Raw genomic sequence first — 19,801 nt, 5'->3', positions numbered from 1 at the left:
TGTCAGTTCAAAAGGAACAGAAACCTCCAACTCTTTTACATAGCAGGTACCAGGCATTTATCAGAAGAGGCCAAGCTTCTGCTTCCCATGCAGCGCTTTGAATAGTGTGTCCAAGCAAAAATACACGTCCAAGTAGTCACACTGAGACTTTAACTGGTAAGCCAGCCTGTGGTGTAAGTCGCAGTGCTCTGGCCAACACTAAAGCAGGGCTTATTTTTCTCCCTCATGTGTAATGAAACAAAATGTAACACCTTGGGTTCATTCAGTTCCATTCCCTGCGTCTACCTGTGTCAATATAAATCCCTGATTTGGAGGCAGCTCTCTTCATTTTCCCCAAAACAGGGAAAGCAAGGAGTAAATTCCTCTTAAAATCAAAAGCTAATAATATGCTTCCTAAAATAAAGACTCATCAAGATCTCAGTTCAAGTTTAATACAAACTACAAAAGATTAATGGGTTGCTCTACTGATACATCATACAAACCAGTGGCCTGCCCACAACGCCAACTCAGGCCATTCCTACCAAAGGAAGAAAGGCTGGTCTCTCTACCCCCTGTAGGAAAGGCCTGCCTTGTAACACACCACAATTCGGCTGAATCTGAAGTCTTGTGTTTTACTAATGGAAAAAAAAAAAATACAGAAGAGGTTTTGTTCTCATGGCTGCCCACCGCAGCCTGGCACTAAAACAGCCCAGCGCTCACTTCTGCTTGGAGAAATATTCTTTGCTCTTTTGGACATCAGGCTTGATGGTATCACTGCCAGGTTTCCAGCCAGCTGGGCACACTGCAAGAGAAAGGTACCACTAATTAATAACCTTCTCAATGGTATGCACCACCATTCTCCTATGGACAAAACCAGTTCTGCACCTGAACACTCAGATACCAGGAAACCTACCCCTGCAATCAGTCTAAGATCATTCACCCTTTTAGTATAAGCTAACCATTTTACAAACATTATATAATCATCACCACAGCCTTAAGATACTATCATGCCTAATTTATTCATGTAGCACTTGAAATTTAAATTTTCCACAAAAAAAGCAAAGTTTAAATGATTTGCCAACACTCTCCAATCCTTAAGGGGGAAAAAAAAGCTAAATAAATGACACACATAGGACTGCGTAAACCCTTAACACTAAACTGTTTCCTTCTGACAGCCCTTCAGAGCTCTGAAGACAGCAAACTCAGTCTGCCTTCTCAGCATTCTTCTAACTCTACCAAACTGGATAGCCTGAACCTTATAAAGGATCAAGAACTTAAGCCCCTGCTTGTTTCATTAAGTAACTGCCATCTACCCCTTGGTACGCAAAAGGCAGAGTTTGAAATTTTTCATAGATTTATACAGAAAGCACAGCCTTCAACCTTTTCCTGACAATGCCTAAGAATGTGCCTCAGGCTAGCCTGAAGAAAATGAGGCAAGGGGACTATCTCTAATTTTTCTTTTCTTTTTTTTTTTTTTTTTTTGAGATGGAGTCTCCCTCTGTTGCGCAGGCTGGAGTACAGTGGCGCAATCTCCACCTCCATCTCACTGCAACCTCGGTCTCCTGGATTCAAGCAATTCTCTTGCATCAGCCTCCCCAATAGCTAGGATTACAGGCGCCCGCCACCACACCCAGCTAAATTTTTTTTTTTTTTTTTTTTTTTGAGACAGTCTCATTTCTTCGCCCAGGCTGGAGTGCAGTGGCGCGATCTCAGCTCACTGCAAGCTCCGCCTCCTGGGTTCATGCCATTCTCCTGCTTCAGCCTCCTGTAGCTGGGACTACAGGCACCTGCCACCACGCGCGGCTAATTTTTTGTATTTTTAGTAGAGACAGGGTTTCACCATGTTAGCCAGGATGGTCTCGATCTCCTGATCTCGTGATCCGCCCACCTCGGCCTCCCAAAGTGCTGGGATTACAGGCGTGAGCCACTGCGCCCAGCATCACCCAGCTAATTTTTATAGTTTTAGTAGAGATGGGGTTTCACCATGTTGGCCAGGCTGGTCTCGAACTCCTGACCTCAGGTGATCCACCCACCTTGGCCTCCCAAAGTTCTAGGATTACAGGCATGAGCCACCGCACCCGGCTTGATTTTTCCACTGCCATGTGCTGTCATATTCTACGAGACATGTAGTCATCAAAGAGCAGCAAGAGTCTCAACTGCTCGAGTGAGACATAGAGGCCCCTCTTTGGTCCAAGGATATCATAACCTCAGATGTCAAGACTCTAGGCACAAGGTATAGATGGAACAAGAGTTAAAGCTAAATAGAAGGACTAGCTGCCATTATTTTTCTAAAATCTCCATCTGATTTAGTTATTGGCTTTAGTGATATCAAAGGGATACAATACAGGTCCTAAAGATAAACAAGTTGCAAAGAACAGCATAAAAGCAAAGACTAGGCCACAGCCAGATAGAGGTTTGCCAATAGGTACTACAAGGCGACCAAAAAAGATTCCTTTGTCCAGGATGAAACAAAGAACTGGGCCTCACAGCTAAATAAGAGGAATAATGAACCCAAAAGGACCTTGCCAACTCAGTTTACTGACACTAAGGCCTCATGGCTCTTACAATTATACTTGTATTAGTGACAGATCCCCAGTTAAATGTTTCACTCATATCCAACACTGTTGGGTATGGGAAGCAGAAGCGGGTGGATCACCTGAGGTCAGGAGATCAAGACCAGCTTGGCCAACATAATGAAACCCCGTCTCTACTAAAAATACAAAAAATTAGCTGGGCATGGTGGTGGGCGCCTGTAATCCCAACTACTAGGGAGGCGGAGGCAGAATTGCTTGAACTCGGGAGGCGGAGGTTGTAGTGAGTTGAGATTGCACCACCGCACTGTAGCCCAGACGACAGTGCGAGACTCCATTTCAAAAAAAAATAAATAAATAAGTGTGGCAGCTGGGCACAGTGGTTCATGCCTATAATCCCAGCACTTTGGGAGGCCAAAGTGGGAGGATTGCTTGAGTTCAGGAGTTTAAGACCAGCCTGGCCAACATGGCAAAATACCATCTCTACAAAACATACAAAAATAGTGGGGCGTGGTGGTGGACCCCTGTAGTCCTAGCTACTCAGAAGGCTGAGGCAAGAGAATCGCTTGAACCCAGGAGGTGGAGGCTGCAGTGAGCTGAGATCACACCACTGCACTCCAGTCTGGGCGACAAAACAAGATGCTGTCTCAAAAAAAAAAAAAAAGTGTTTGGCATTCATTGGCTCTTAAATGGTGCCTTAGAGGCTGTACATGTTCCAGTGGGATGGGAAGCAACAGAGACCAACAGAGTCTGAAGAAGCAAGCTTCTGAGTTATGAAAGCCTGGGTTCGGGAGACTAACCTATATGTAGGTTCCTAGGAAAGTCCAGTTAAAGGGCCTACTTTCCCACTGCCGCCTCCTTCTTAATGCTGAACCTCATCTCCCACAAGGGGGCAGTCTCAGCAGATGGCAGCTGAGCCATGTGTCATCTGTCTAGGCTAACTGCCCACACATCCTTCTGCAAAAGGTACCTCCTGGTTATCAGTGCTCACTGATCCCTATATAATCAGACTCTAATCCCTGTAAAAAGATTACTTGGTGCTAGCCAAGCTAGCACCTTTGGGTCTTCCCAAACATACACCACTAATCCAGACTCTAATAACTTCATTTTCTTTAAATCACAAGATCAGAGCTAAAATAGGCCTTAGAAAGCTAGTCTGGGCTGGGCGCAATGGCTCACGGGAGGCGGAGGTTACAGTAAGCCAAGACTGCGCCACTGCACTCCAGCCTGGGCAACAGAGCAAGACTCCATCTCGCAAAAAATAAATAAATAAATAAATAAAAATATGAACTATATGGATTAACCTCTTCTCTCAATAAAGTTATTTTTAAAATGGCATGCTTTATCTCTAGATGTGATTCCCAACCATTTTGTTTTGCCCTAATACATCTGTGAGATCATCCTACATTCAGTAAGTTAGACCTTTGGGAGTGACTGATTCTAAATGAGCAGGAGAGAAGAGAGGAGTATGTATACTTTGAATAAAAAAGCCTTTATATTCTCCTTCCCAAGCTTTTCCATTACCCTCACCCTCACAACACACTGTAATCCAGGGGCTTCAATTTATGAAGAGAAATACCCGTTTTCTTATTTGGTAGCTTCTGTTCCTACTATCTTTCCCATTCTACCACTGTGGGGAAAAGAAAGAGATCAGATTGTTACTGTGTCTGTGTAGAAAGAAGTAGACATAGACTCCATTTTGTTCTGTACTAAGAGAAATTCTTCTGCCTTGAGATGCTGTTAATCTGTAACCTTACCCCCAACCCTGTGCTCCCTGAAACACGTGCTGTGTCAACTCAGGGTTAAATGGATTAAGGGCTGTGCAAGATGTGCTTTGTTAAACAAATGCTTGAAGGCAGCATGCTCGTTAAGAGCATCACCACCACTCCCTAATCTCAAGTACCCAGGGACACAAACACGCGGAAGGCCGCAGGGACCTCTGCCTAGGAAAGCCAGGTATTGTACAAGGTTTCTCCCCATGTGATAGTCTGAAGTATGGCCTCGTGGGAAGGGAAAGACCTGACCGTCCCCCAGCCCGACACCCGTAAAGGGTCTGTGCTGAGGAGGATTAGTATAAGAGGAAGGAATGCCTCTTTGCAGTTGAGACAAGAGGAAGGCATCTGTCTCCTGCCGGTCCCTGAGCAATGGACTGTCTCAGTATAAAACCCAATTGTATATTCCATCTACATACAATAGATAGGGGAAAACCGCCTTAGCGCTGGAGGTGGGACATGCGGGCAGCAATACTGCTCTTTAAGGCATTGAGATGTTTATATGTATGCATATCTAAAGCACAGCACTTAATTCTTTACCTTGTTCATGATGCAGAGGCCTTTGTTCACGTGTTTATCTGCTGACCTTCTCTCCACTATTATCCTATAACCCTGCCACATCCCCCTCTCTGAGAAACACCCAAGAATGATCAGTAAATACTAATGGAACTCAGAGGCCAGCGGGATCCTCTGTATGCTGTACGCTGGTCCCCTGAGCCCCCTTATTTCTTTCTCTATACTTTGTCTCCGTGTCTCTTTCTTTTCCAAGTCTCTCATTCCACCTAACAAGAAACACCCACAGGTGTGGAGGGGCAACCCACCCCTTCATACCACCACTCTGTTGTCCTGTTATCAGACAGATGGCTTACCTTCCCCATGTTTGTCAGTGAACTGGAAGGCCTGAACTAGTCTCAAAGTCTCATCCACAGAGCGGCCAACAGGGAGGTCATTTACAGTGATCTGCCGAAGAATACCCTTATCATCAATGATAAAAAGGCCCCTGGGAAAAGAGATGAAAGGAAAAGCAATACAGGTTTAGAGATGTGCTTTGTTAGAATACAGAAGCTTGAAGCCTTAAGGAAATGGACTGGTCTCCACATTCGTACTGGCCTGGCCTTAGTGAGGAGGCCCCGGCATAAAGGAATGAAATGACGAAGGAGTCTCTACAGATCAGGGCTCTAGATCTCTCCAAATAAAAGGCTTTCAGCCAACTGGATACTTGTCCTGATGACACACCTGAACGAGATGCCTTCATCAGCCTTTAAGACCCCATAATCCTGAGCAATGGTGCGCTTTGGGTCTGATACCAAAGGAATGTTCATGGGTCCCAGTCCTCCTTGTTTCTTAGGTGTGTTGATCCTATGGCAAAAGGCAAACATACAGTTACATTCAAACTCTTGACTTAACTGTACCCATTCCTCTTTCCCCTTTCCCATATTCCTAATCTAACTTTCCAAAAAAAACTGTTTTTTTTCCTTTTCCAGCAATAAAGTGAATGCTGAGAACAGTTAAGGTAGGTCACTAGGGTACACTCAACTGCAACTGAAGCTGCTGCTTCTCTGCTGCCAGGTCATGAGAGCAATAAGAGAAAGTCAGACTTTGCACTCCCTTCCATGAGATGCCAATACTTGAAAGTCTATTGCCAAAGCTTCCCAGTTGCTGTTTTAAAAGTTCACATGCCAGCTGGGTGCAGTGGCTCACACCTGTAATCTCAGCACTTTGGGAGGCCGAGGCGGGCAGATCACGAGGTCAGGGGATCGAGACCATCCTGGCTAACACGGTGAAACACCGTCTCTACTAAATTAAATACAAAAAATTAGCCGGGCATGGTGGCAGGAGTCTGTAGTCCCAGCTACTCGGGAGGCTGAGGCAGGAGAATGGCGTGAACCTGGGAGGCGGAGCTTGCAGTGAGCGGAGATCACACCACTGCACTCCAGCCTGGGCAACAAAGCGAGATTCCATCTCAAAAAAAAAAAAAAAAAAAAGTTCACATGCCAAATAGACCAAGAGATTTACCATGCTAGATGACAGAAGTGAGAATCCACAGAAGCACCAATCACTTGGCAGTTGAGTTTCTTAAATTCTTCTGCCCTATCACTGAAAGCAATGATCTCCGTGGGGCACACAAAGGTGAAGTCAAGAGGGTAAAAGAAGAACACAACATATTTTCCTGGGGGAAAAATCGGAGTCATGCTTAGCATTCGACACAGACTTCTTTGCTTTATATTTTCCTATACAAAAAGAAGCAAGTTCATGGCTGACACAATAACCACTAACTGCCAAGATGCTCAATATAGATGTCTCCTAGAAGCTACTTTTAGAACCTGGTGCATTAGGAAGACCTGAATGAAAAAAACTTCCAATCCCATACTTTATTCTCCTGCCTCCATGTTCTTAGCTACCAACTACAGAATAAACACTGTTCAGTCTAATTTTGATCTTTTCTGAGTGGCTAAAATTAACATAAACACCAAGTTCTCCAAAGACAGCAAAAGCAAGGATGCACTTACAAGCATGGCTTAATGCCAATGCTTAACAGTGCCCAGAGAAAGCTGAATTGCAGTACTCTTCTGCTGTAGAGATAAGACACCAATAAGAAGTCAGAGCCTTTGCACTTCTCCCGTGATGAACCATAGTAATGGAACAAGCATGGTTTAAGTGATCACATGTGTTCCTAACGTGCCTGACAGGACAGGAAAAATTTTAAGCCAGGCACAGTGGTGTGTGCCTGTAGTCCCAGCTACTTGGGAGGCTGAGGTGGGAGGATCCCTTGACCCCAGGAGTTTGAGGCCAGCCTGGGCAATAGAGCAAGACTGTCTCAAAACAACAAAAATACATATATACATATACACACAGAGAGAGAGAGAGAGACAGAAAAGACAAAAGTACTAATGAGTAACAGAACTTCTAGCTGCAATTTTAATGAAGTCACTGGGATTAACCACTGAAATAACAGATCTTCAAACTGGCCAGGCAGCCTTCTCGCCACACCCACCAGGCTTAAATACTAGAACAATTCCAAATATTCACTCATTTCCAGGTAGCAGCAATGTTTGAAAAGTCAAACAGGCTGGGTGTGGTGGCATGGTGGCTGACGTGTGTAATCCCAGCAGTTTGGGAGGCCAAGGCGGGTGGATGACCTGAGGTCAGGAGTTCAAGACCAGGCTGACCAACATGGTGAAACGTGTCTCTACTAAAAATACAAAAATTAGCTGGGCGTGATAGCGGGAGCCTGAAATCTCAGCTACTGGGGAGGCTGAACCAGGAGAATCACTTGAACCAGGGAGACGGAGGTCACAGTGACCTGAGATCATGCCACTCACTGCACTACAGCCTGTGCAACAAGAGCAAAATTCCATCTCAGAAAAAAAAAGCCAAACAAGCAGCCCTCTTTGACATTTACCACTTTGCAGTATCACTGGAAATTAACTCATCTGAAAAACCCCTCCAGGGCTTTGCCTAACAAGCACTTTGGGGCCTCAGCAAGTCAAGCTCTGGAGGGCAGAAAGCAGCTCCTCCTAGCTCCTGCTTATACACCTGGGCCAAGGTCACCTCCCTATGGTGCAACTTAACTTGTTTGCTGGGAGAAGCCCCAACAACAAAGTGTGATTATATCAGGAAACCTAGTCAAATGTTCTACCAAAAACTAACTCCAGGAACTAATACTACACCACTGAGAAAAGGACACTTGACACCTGAGTCTCAGGTTAGCATTCTAAGGAATCTATATCCTCAACTGTCCCAGGAGATCCAGCTGCTCTGGCACTACAAGGTAAAGAAAGGAGGAGGCTCAACAGAACTTGCCAAGTGTCTGCATGAAACTATGACAACAGAGGCCGGGCGCGGTGGCTCACGCCTGTAATCCCAGAACTTTGGGAGGCCGAGGCGGGTGGATCACAAGGTCAGGAGATCGAGACCATCCTGGCAAACATGGTGAAACGCCGTCTCTACTAAAAATACAAAAAAATTAGCCGACCGTCGTTGCGGGCACCTGTAGTCCCAGCTATTCAGGAGGCTGAGGCCTGAGAATGGCATGAACCCAGAAGGCGGAGCTTGCAGTGAGCTTAGATCGCACCACTGCACTCTAGCCTGGGCGACAGAGCGAGACTCTCAAAAAACAAAAAAAAAAACAACTATGACAACAGAAAGGAGAGTTGTTCCATCTGTAACATCAACTCTCCTCTGGGGTCAAAACAGGCAAGGGAAAGTGCCTAGCCCTCAGCCTAATATTAACAGCTGTGATATATACGTGACCCAAACAAACTGAACGAGCAGTGTCACAGCTCCAAAGGTTTGAGTGAGCTCTGAGACTTTAAATGTAGAATGTCTCTTATAACAAGCGATAATGAGTATTTCTCCAATAATAAAATAGAGGAGGGCCAGATGCAGTGGCTCACACCTGTTATCCCAGCACTTTGAAAGGCTGGGGCAGGCAGAGGGCTTGAGCCCAGGAGTTGCAGACCAGCCTGGGCAACATGGCGCCCATCTCTACAAAAAGTACAAAAATTAGGCCGGGCGTGGTGGCTCATGCCTGTAATCCCAGCACTTTGGGAGGCCGAGGTGGGTGGATCACCTGAGGTCAGGAGTTCGAGACCAGCCTGACCACCATGGAGAAACCCCGTCTCTACTAAAAATACAAAAAAAAATTAGCCAGGCATGATGGCGCATGCCTGTTATTCCAGCTACTCGGGAGGCTGAGGCGGGAGAATTGCTTGAACCTGGGCAGTGGAGGTTGTGGTGAGCCGAGATCACGCCATTGCATTCCCGCCTGGGCAACAAGAGCAAAACTCCGTCTCAAAAAAAAAAAAAAAAAAAAAAAAATACAAAAATTAGCCGGACATGGCAGCATGCCCCTACAGTCCCAGCTACTCAGGAGGCTGAGGTGGGAGGATCATCTGAGCCCAGAGAGGTAGAGGCTGCAGTGAGCCATGACTGCGCCACTGCACTCCAGCCTGGGTGACAGAATGAGACCCTGTCTCAAAAATAAAAATAAAGAAAGAAAATAGAGGAGGAATACTGAAAAGATAATTAAGCTAGTATGTCTAGACATAATGAAGCATGTGGTTTCTCCAGAAGTGATTTGGTCCTAGGATATACACCCTGTAATCACTAGATAATCACCACTTCAACATGAAGGTAACAACCTAAATACTTCTTCCTAGGAGACAAAACATTTTACAGTCAAACATAACATTGACACAAATCTAACAAGCCATCCCTAGAATATAAAATAACTCCATCTCAATGAGCCCAGTGTAAATTTTCTCACCTTTGTAGTCAGACAGGCTGATATCTTTAAACTGACCATCTGGCATAACGGCTGTGGCTTTGAAGTTGGGGGCAGGGTGCCCAATTTTAGCATTTCCTGAAGACATCTTCCTATCAGCTAGAAATAACAGAAATGAATTAGAAACAAGCCTTAATTTTCTACATAACCAGCAGCCTTCACCTACTTAAAGAGACTTAGCTGTAAACAATCAAGGCATTGTCCAGTGTCCCTGAATACATTAAATGTTGTTTTAGTAAGAAGCTCCGGCCAGCAGTCAAGGGTCACAATCTGAGCTTTCCAACTTTTGGAACGAAACAAGTCTCTGAATCTCAGCCTTTGTTTTCATTTAAAAACAGCAAGGCAATTTCTTTATATACTGAGATAACCTCTCATTCTTTCTGAACCATTAGTGCAGTGGCATCTTATTCATTATACAGAAGCAGAGAGAGAGGCAGGTGAAGACTCTCAAACCAGAATCCAAATGCACAATGCCTCAAACACTTGTTTGGCTCCCCAAAAGTCACGTTGACCTTTCCCATCACTGTGCCTCCACCTGCCTTCGTAACATCAGAAGCATATTTGACTTTTCTCCAGGTAGCTTTGTCCAAGACAGCACACAACCTATAACCCTATAACTAATTCAACTTGTTTTATTTGTTTTTGTTTTTGTTTTTGACGGAGTTTCACTCTTGGGGCCCAGGCTGGAATGCAATGGCGTTATCTCAGCTCACTGCAACCTCCGCCTCTCGGGTTCAAGCGATTCTCCTGCCTCAGCCTCCGTAGTAGCTGGGATTACAGGCGCAGGCCACCACACCCAGCTAATTTTTTTGTATTTCTATTAGAGACGGGGTTTCTCCATGTTGGTCAGGCTGGTCTTAAACTCCTCACCTCAGATGATCGCCCAACACAGCCTCCCAAAATGCTGGGATTACAGGCGTGAGCCACCGCGCCCTTCCAGCCAGTCCAACTTTTAAGAGGCAAGACCACTGGGCGCAGTGTCTCACACCTGTAATCCCAGCAGTTTGAGAGGCCCAGGCGGGCAGATCACCAGGTCAGGAGTTCGAGACCAGTCTGGTCAACATGGTGAAACCCCTCTCTACTAAAAACACAAAAATTAGTCGGGCGTGGTGGTGCATGCCTGTAATCACAACTACTCAGGAGGCTGAAGCAGGAGAATCGCTTGAACCCGGGAGGCAGAGGTTGCAGTAAGCCGAGATTGCGCCACTGCACTCCAGCCTGGGCAACAGAGTGAGACTCTGTCTCAAAAAAAAAAAAAAAAAAAAAAAAAGGAGGCAAGACCAAGATATTGGCATCTGCTTAACTTCAAATCTTTAGGTATTGTGTAAGCCCTAGAATTCCCTTCACAAACGGGTTCCTGACTTTGGGGCTAATATCCCAGGGCGAAAATAAGTAGAAGAATCAATTTACTGCTGAAAAGGAAGGTTGCGCTGGATTCACCCAGATCAACACCAAGATTAGTATTGAGATCTTGGCCAAGCGCTGTGGCTCAAGCCTGTAATCCCAGCACTTTGGGAGGCCGAGGCAGGCAGATCACCTGAGGTCAGAAGTTCAAGACCAGCCTGGCCATCATAGTGAAACCCCGTCTCTAACAAAAATACAAAAAATTAGCCGGGCGTGGTGGCACGTGCCTGTAGTCCCAGCTACTCGGGAGGCTGAGGTAGGAGAATGGCGTGAACCCGGGAGGCGGAGGCTGCAGTGAGCCGAGATCGAGCCACTGCACTCCAGCCTGGGCAACAGAGCGAGACTCCGTCTCAAAAAAAAAAAAAAAAAAATACAAAAATTAGCCGGTGCTTGGTGGCACAAGCCTGTAATGCCAGCTACTCGGGAGGCTGAGGCAGGAGAATTGCTTGAGTTCGGGAGACAGAGGTTGCAGTAAGCCGAGACCGCGCCACTGCACTCCAGCCTGGCCGACAGAGCGAGACTCTAGCTCAAAAAACAGAGATTTAACCCACTAAGCCGCGGTCTGAAAGCTCTTTCAAGTCCCAAAGTTCTTAGTTCACAATACCACAACCAAAAGAAATTTTGTAAGCATGGATCTTAGCAAACTTTTAACTGTTTTTCAAAAAGTCCTTAACACCTTTAACGACAAAAAACAAAAACCAAAAACTAAGGCATGCTGCAACTTGGTGCCCCCAAATGGCCTTCTCGTCCAATCCTACTTTCCCAGGTGGCCCCCAAGTACAAAACCCAACCAATTCGGGGTAAAGGCTGCTGGGATTCAGGCCGGCGCCGGGCCCCTTCAGGGGATCTGCCCAGCGTAGAGGGCCACATCCCTAAACTCCACTTCAGGTACCCCCTGTCCCTCCCCAGCACTGGAGAAAGCACCAGCGGAGAGAGTGCTTCAGCGGGGACATTTGGGCTCATAGCTAACTCCATTCCACGCACAGGAAAATAAAGACGGGGAAAGGGTACCCGAAGCTCCGCAACTAGTCAAGGCTCAGGACCCGGAACAGCCAAATACATACAGGCTGTCTTCTACAGCCACGAGTCCGGATACGGGTCCATTCCAGAAGCTTCCCGAACCCACCCCGTCCGGCAGGAGGCTAGTCTTGGAGACCCCACCACCAGCCCGCCCAGACGCCGCGCCACGTGCTCGAGTTGCCGGGGGAAGACTCGACTCGAGTCCACGCTAGCCTTGGGGTTCAACCAGGTCCCCGCACCTACGTGGGGGGCCCACGAGAAGGGTGTGCGCAGCGCTCAAGCAGTCTCGGACTCTGGGCCTCCCCCGGCTGCCTCACGCATCACAGCACCCCCACCCAAGCGCGGGCGGGCCCCGGACAGGAGGAGGAAGAGGCAACAGGCAAGAAGGGCGCGCCGCGCCTCACTCCGCAGGGGCCGCACTGCCCACACTCACCAGTCCCGACGCAAGTCGCAGAAACAAACCACCAACGCCAGGCAAGAACAGGGCGCGCAAAAGCTCCCCGGGGTGCTGCCTTTATAGCCAGTACGGCTCTCGCGAGAGTCAGAACGGACTGGAGTGCCGGAGGAGGAGAGAGAGGAGGGGGATGTGGCCCGAGCCCCGCCCGGCGCGCCCAGCCGGAATGACTCGGCGCTTTCCCTCGTTGGGGCGGGCGCGGAAAAATACTAATACCCCACCCTGTTGTGGATGGCTGAGGTTGGAGTGAGGCGCCCTTGTGGCCGCTCCCGAACCCAAACGCTTAGGTGAATCCTAGATCTCTGCGGAAAACCAGGATTCTCTTTACTTCCAGGACCACTACGCACTATGACCTCAATGCCCAAACTAGAGTAAGCGTCTTAGCTGCTGCCCATGGAGGAGCACGTCTAACCACACCAAGCCATGAGAACTGTCTATCCAAATATTTCTTAAGTTCTCAGCCTTAACCCCAGCGCAGATCCTCAGTAACCCTCATGGCTTAGATAGCTTCTTTCATTGTTCTCTTTAATTACAGGGTTGCTGCTTTCTGTTGTAAAGGAAAATAAAATATCAGGACTCCTAAACTTACGCCAAAGGGAAAGTTCAGCTTGGGAGGCTGACTCAGCTACACGACCATCCTCTCCCCGGATGAATAATTTGACTTTACAATCTTGAGTCAAAACATTACACATTAGCCAGACCCATACGGTAAGGCAAAAGGCCTCAGACATTTCCTGATGACTACCCCCCACAAACACACATACACAAAATCATAATTAATTATTTGCTCCCCTGGAAACCTTTAAAGTATGTAGCCTCCCATAAAACAAGGACGTGTCAAGTGCAACTAGATCTACAATATAAAGTCTAGTTCCTAAAACTAAAGTTTGTTCTATTCCACATTTTTTTTTGAGACGGAGTCTCACTCACCCTGTCGCCCAGGCTGTAGTGCAGTGGCACGGTGTTGGCTTACTGCAACCTCCACCTCCCGGGCTCAAGCGATTCTCCCGCCTCACCTCCGGAGTATCTGGGACTACAGGCACGCACCACCACGCCCAGCTAATTTTTTGTATTTTTAGTAGAGACGGGGTTTCATCATATTGGCTAGGCTGGTCTCCAACGCCTGACCTCAGGTGATCCGCCCGCCTTGGCCTCCCAAAGTGCTAGGAATATAAGCGCGAGCCACTGCACCTGGCCTCTATTCCACAAATTCCATAAATGTTCACTACTAGATTACCTTTCTGCTAGACTACTTTCTACCTTTCTAGTAGTACCTTACCACTAGATTACCCTGAGTCAACCACATAATCTTTTTTTTCCTCCATTCCCTTTTTCCTCAAACATTCACCTTATGTAAAAATGTAGATGTAGGCCACCTAGGAGGGCGGATCATAAGGTCAGGAGATCGAGACCATCCTGGCCAACATGGTGAAACCCTGTCTCTGCTAAAATACAAAAACTTAGCCGAGCGTGGTGGCGCGCCTGTAGTCCTAGCTACTCGGGAGGCTGAGGCAGGGGAATCGCTTGAACCCGGAGGCAGAGGTTGCAGTGAGCCGAGAGCACCACTGCACTCCAGCCTGGCAACAGAGCAAGACTCCGTCTCAAAAAACGAAACGTAGATTTACTGAGCATTAGCTAAAGTCTTTGCCTCAATCTTTCCCACCCCCACTTTTCAAGGAAAATGTATAAATACTAAAAACCTCCTGAGAACCTCTTGGGAAGAAACAGCCACAAAAGTGTCTGTGACATGGTTTAGTCAGTTTAGTTACTCATTTCAATTAACACTCTCTTAGCCATCCCTCCACTGCAGCTGAAGGAAATCTTTCTGAAGTCTGATCATGTCACTCTTATTCGTGGTTTAAAAGCTGGGGCTAAAGAAAGAAATAAAGTAAAATTTAAAAAGAAAAGAAAAATAAAAAAATAAAATAAAAGCTGAGGCTCTGTAGTCAATTTACTGAGTTAAAACTCCTCACTGTCAGGGCCAGGTGCAGTGGTTAATGCCTATAATCCCAGCACTTTGGGAGGCTGAGGCGGGCAGATCACCTGAGGTCAGGAGTTCGAGACCAGCCTAACGTGGAGAAACTCCATCTCTACTAAAAATACAAAATTAGCCACGTGTGGTGGCGCATGCCTGTAATCCCAGCTACTCTGGAGGCTGAGGCAGGTGAATCGCTTGAACTGGGGAGGCAGAGGTTGCAGTGAGCTGACACAGCGCCATTGCACTCCAGCCTGGGCAACAAGAGCGAAACTCCGTCTCAAAAAAAAGAAAACACACAAACAGAAAAACTCCTCGCTGTAATTTTAGGTGTGAACTTGGGCAAGTCTTGAACCCATTAAACCTTACTTTTCTCAACTGTAAAATGGGAATACTATTAATACTTTATTGTGATTATGTAGTTCAGTACAGTACTTAGTTCTTATTATAAATTAGAAATGTTAGCTGCTATTAGTATAACTCTTCCAGCCTTCACACTTATAACACCCAGAACACAGTGTAGCTGTTTCAAGCCTTCAGACTTTTTTTTTTAAGATGGAGTTTCGCTTTTCTTGCCCAGGCAGGAGTGCAATGGCACGACTTCCGCTCACTGCAACCTCCACCTCCAGCGTTCAAGCAATTCTCCTGCCTCAGCCTCCCAAGTAGCTGGGATTACAGGCACCCACCACCACGCCTGGCTAATTTTTTGTATTTTTAGTAGAGACGGGGTTTCACTATGTCAGCCAGGCTGGTCTCAAACTCCTGACCTCAGTTGATCTACCTGCCTCAGCCTCCGAAAGTGCTGGGATTACAGGAGTGAGCCACTGCGCCCGGCCGCCTTCAGACTTTTGTTCGAACCTGGAAAACTCTTTCCCTAGAGAAAACATGTCTTTCAAGAGTCAGCTGAAGCATTACTTCCTCTCCAGCTGTTTCTTACATTTACTCATTCCCAGGATTTACAATTCCCCTCCTTTGTGTCCAAACAATAGCTTGTATAGCCAAAAAATCTTTTAAGCAATTTTAGTTTTACATTTCTTCTTCTGCCTGCTAGAGTGACTTTCTGGAGAGCAGGATGTGGGTGACATCTGTCTCTGTGTCCCCAAAGTCACAACAAAGCATCTGATGTAAAATAGGAGCTCAGTCAGTGAGCATTCAATCAATAGTATCATGTTTCTGTCTCTGTCCCCAGCTGCCTCACTAACTCCCTTGGCTCTTATAGTAGGATAATGAATGAAGAAGTGCTGTGTCATGCTCACTGAGCATCTCAATTTTTGTTATTTATCATACTACTTTGCATGGACGTGATTTATTTGCTTTTTCCTTCTTTGCCTGAGGCTGAATAGTTATTTGGCATTATTCCTTTTTTTAATTTTTATGTAACTTTTATTCTTTTTTATCAGGCAGCCACCCGAGCCAGTGTAGGCTCAGAGAGACTCCCCTTTCTTTCTTGCAGGAGCAAGGGCAGCATGAAAGTTCAGAGCTTAATAATCGATGGTTATTGGCTATAGGCAGGCTAAACCAATACACAGTACATACAGTCATACTTCAGCCCAAAGAAAATTGCCACCTATTGTATTCACCATATGCCAGGCACTGGGCTGGGCACTTGAGTTTATTTTTCTAATTTAAGAACAAAAGCCGGGCATGGTGGCTCAAGCCTGTAATCCCAGCACTTTGGGAGGCCAAGGTGGGCAGATCACGAAGTCAGTAGTTCGAGACCAGCCTGACCAACATGGTGAAAACTGGTTTCTACTAAAAATACAAAAATTAGCTGGGCATGGTGGCAGGCACTTGCAATCCCAGCTACTCAGGAGGCTGCGGCAGGAGAATCACTTGAATCCGGGAGGCAGAGGTTGCAGCGAGCTGAGATCCCGCCACTGCACTGCAACCTGGGTGACAGAGCAAGACTCTGTCTCAAAAAAAAAAAAAGAAAAAAGAAAAAAGAACTAAAAGAGAGTGGAGCACATTTGGCATGTGCCTGTAGTCCCAGCTACTTGGTAGGCTGAGGTGAGAGGATCACTTGAGCCCTGGAGTTTGAGCCCAGCCTAGGCAGTGCTGCAAGAACCAGTCTCTAAACAAACAAACAAAAAAAAAGAAAAAAAAAAAAGAGTTATCCTAGCCTAGAGAAATGTTAACAATCTATCCCCTTAAGAACATAAAAGTGAAATAACTGGACAGAGTACTGAAAAAAGAAGAAATCTGTTGAACAAGTCTAAGTGATTTGTAGAGTCTCTCCAAAGGACAGTAAAGATTTCAGAACCATGGGGAGGAGGCTTTCTTGCAGGGTCTGGTGTATACCTCTAGTTCTATTTTTAGATATATTCCATTGTGTTCTCTTCATTTGCTCACCATTAGTATGGGAATTATTCCCCTTGTTTTATTTATATTTGTAGTAACAAGTCTAGCACAGTAACTGTCATAGAAGTACTTAATAAATGTTACAATGTGTTGAAGACTTTTGAGATGTAGAATTAAATTATTTGAACTACGTTTTAGGAAGTTGACTCTGGAAGCTGTGTGATGAATGAATTTAGTGACTAGGAGATTAGGCAAAGAGAGCAATTGGGAGGCCACGGCAATGGTCCAGACAAGAGACGTCTCAGAACTGTAATATGACATTAGCAGCAGGGTAGAAAAACGGAAATACAAGGTATATTTCTTCAGGCTTTAGGATTAATTGGATTTAGGATGAAAGGAAAGAGTAAATTAAATCCAGTTTCTTGGTGACATGAGTGATGTCATTAACCTGTGACATAGGAAACACTGGAAGAAAAGCAGGTTTGACGTTTAAAATAATGTTAAACGGGCCGGGAGCGGTGGCTCACGCCTGTAATCCCAACATTTTGGGAGGCCAAGGCAGGAGGATCATCTGAGGTCAGGAGTTCAATATCAGCCTGGCCAACATGGTGAAACCCCATCTCCACTAAAAACACAAAAATCAGCTGGGCATGGTGGCGGGCACCTGTAGTCCCAGCTACTCGGGAGGCTGAGGCAGGAGAAGTGCTTGAACCCGGGAGGCGGATGTTGCAGTGAGCCAAGATCGCATCACTGCACTCCAGCCTGGATGACAAGAGCGAGACTCCATCTCAAAAAAAAAAAAAAAAAAAAAAAATGCCGGGTGTGGCGGCTCATGCCTGTAATCCCAGCACTTTGGGAGGCCAAGGCAGGTGGATTGTCTGAGCTCAGGAGTTCAAGACCAGCCTGGGCAACACAGTGAAACCCCGTCTCTGCTAAAATACCAAAAAAAAAAAAAAAAAAATTAACTGGGTGTGGCAGTGTGCCCCTGTAATCCCAGCTACTTGGGAGGCTGAGGCAGGAGAATTGCTTGAACCCAGGAGGCAGAGGTTGCAGTGAGCCAAGATCGCACCACTATACTCCAGCCTGGACAACAGAAGAAGACTCCGTCTCAAAAAAAAAAAAAAAAAAATGCAGTAGTTACATCGCTGCACTAATTTGCTGTGGGAGACAGTTACCTGACTCATCAACAGCCATTGTCTCTTCTTCACAGCCAACTAAATGTAAAAGGTAAGGCAATTCAATATAAGTATAAAGCCCATGTCCCAGGACAGCAATCATTTTAACAGTAGGACTTGCTAACCTAATAGCAGCCTGCTATAAACTTATAAACCATTAAAATTAAACCTATAAACCATGAAACTAAATGCTCTCAGATAATTGTAACAACAAATGCAAAATAAAATAATGGACGCCAGGCATGGTGGTGCATGCCTGTAAAGCCAGCACTTTGGGAGACTGAGGTGGGCAAATTACTTGAGCCCAGGAATTTGAGATCAACCTAGACAACATGGTGAAACTCCATCTCCACAAAAAATAAAAAATTAGCCCAGTGTGGTGGTGTGCGCCTGTGGTCCTAACTAGTCCAGAGGCTGAGGTGGGAGGATCGCTGAGTCCCAGAGCTCGAGGCTGCAGTGAGCCAAGATGGCACCACTGCACTCCAGCCTGGGTGAAAGAGTGAGCAGAGTGAGACCCTGTCTCAAAAAATAATAAAATAAAATAATGGGAACCCAAATCACAAGACAGCACTCATTTTTCTTTTTCTTTTTTTTTTCTCTATTTATTTTTTTATTTTTTATTTTTTTTGAGACAGAGTCTTGCTCTGCTGCCCAGGCTGGAGTGCAGCAGCATGGTTTTGGCTCACTGCAACCTCCACCTCCTGGGTTCAAGCGATTCTTGTGCCTCAGCCTCCCAAGTAGCTGGAATTACAGGTATGTGCCACCATGCCTGGCTGATTTTTGTATTTTTAATAGAGACAGGGTTACGCCATGTTGTCCAGCCTAGTTTCGAACTCTTGGTCTCAAGGGATTCACCCACCTCAGCCTCCCAAAGTGCTTGGATTACAGGCTGAGTCACTGCTTCCAGGCTTATTTTTCATACAGATGATTTAGAATATGTTTATGTTAAATTTTTTTAGATTATCACTAAAATAAAACAGTTGAATTCTTCAATTTACAAGGATTCAATTTTTTAAATTATATTTGAATGTACAGAGGCCTACAAATACCAATTTCAGAAACACTGTTATCAAGGATATCTATTTGTTAAAATTGAATACAACTGAAAGTAACAGATTAACTGCAAATAACAAGATTAACCAAATAGGGGATTAATTTTTCCCATTTAACAAGGAGACAGGGCCGGGCACAGTGGCTCACGCCTGTAATCCCAGCACTTTCGGAGGTTGAGGCGGGTGGATCACTTGAGGTCGGGAGTTCAAGACCAGGCTGACCAACATGGAGAACCCCATGTCTACGAAAAATACAAAATTAGCCGGATGTGGTGGCACATGCCTGTAATCTCAACTACTCAGGAGGCTGAGGCAGGAGAATCGCTTGAACCCGGGAGGCAGAGGTTGCAGTGAGCCAAGATCACACCATTTGCATTCCAGCCTGAGCAACAAGACGAGCTCCGTCTCCAAACAAACAAACAAACAAAAAAAAGTAGACAGGGCCAGGTGGAGTGGCTCATGATTGTAATCCCAGCATTTTGGGAGGCCAAGATGAGAGGATCATTTGAGCTCAGGAGTTGGAGACCAGCCTGGGTGACATAGGGGTACCCATCTCTACAAAAATTAAACAAACAAACAAAAAATAGCCAAACATGATGACGAATGCCTGTAGTCCCAGCTACGCAGGAGGCTGAGGTGAGAGGATTGATTGAATCCAGGGGATTTAGGCCACAGTGAGCCATGAATGCACCACTGCACTCCAGCCTGAGCGACAGAGCAAAAAAAAAAAGCAAAACAAAATGATAAAAAGCAAGTAAGGCAGGGCACAGTGGCTCACGCCTATAATCCTAGCACTTTGGGACGCTGAGGCAGGCAGATTACTTGAGGTCAGGAGTTCAAAACCAGCGTCGCCA

General features: G+C 46.0%; 1 protein-coding gene across 1 annotated transcript; it reads right to left on the bottom strand.

Annotated features, from left to right (window-relative positions):
* Positions 1 to 415: 415 nt before the first annotated feature.
* Positions 416 to 13,043, bottom strand: PRDX1 (peroxiredoxin 1). Its single transcript, XM_002810894.5, has 6 exons — positions 12,427 to 13,043; positions 9,552 to 9,668; positions 6,299 to 6,452; positions 5,519 to 5,641; positions 5,152 to 5,282; positions 416 to 781 (listed from the first exon to the last, which is right to left on the bottom strand). Exons 2-6 carry the CDS (start codon positions 9,655 to 9,657, stop codon positions 696 to 698), a joined length of 600 nt encoding a protein of 199 aa, XP_002810940.1. The 5' UTR covers positions 9,658 to 9,668; positions 12,427 to 13,043; the 3' UTR covers positions 416 to 695.
* Between the last annotated feature and the right edge of the window lie 6,758 nt (positions 13,044 to 19,801).

Source organism: Pongo abelii, chromosome 1 (assembly GCF_028885655.2).
Source record: "Pongo abelii isolate AG06213 chromosome 1, NHGRI_mPonAbe1-v2.0_pri, whole genome shotgun sequence".
In the NCBI taxonomy this organism is placed as follows: Eukaryota; Metazoa; Chordata; class Mammalia; order Primates; family Hominidae; genus Pongo; species Pongo abelii.
The sequence above is the reverse complement of the archived record's forward strand: the minus strand, read 5'-3'. Positions and strand labels throughout refer to the sequence as shown.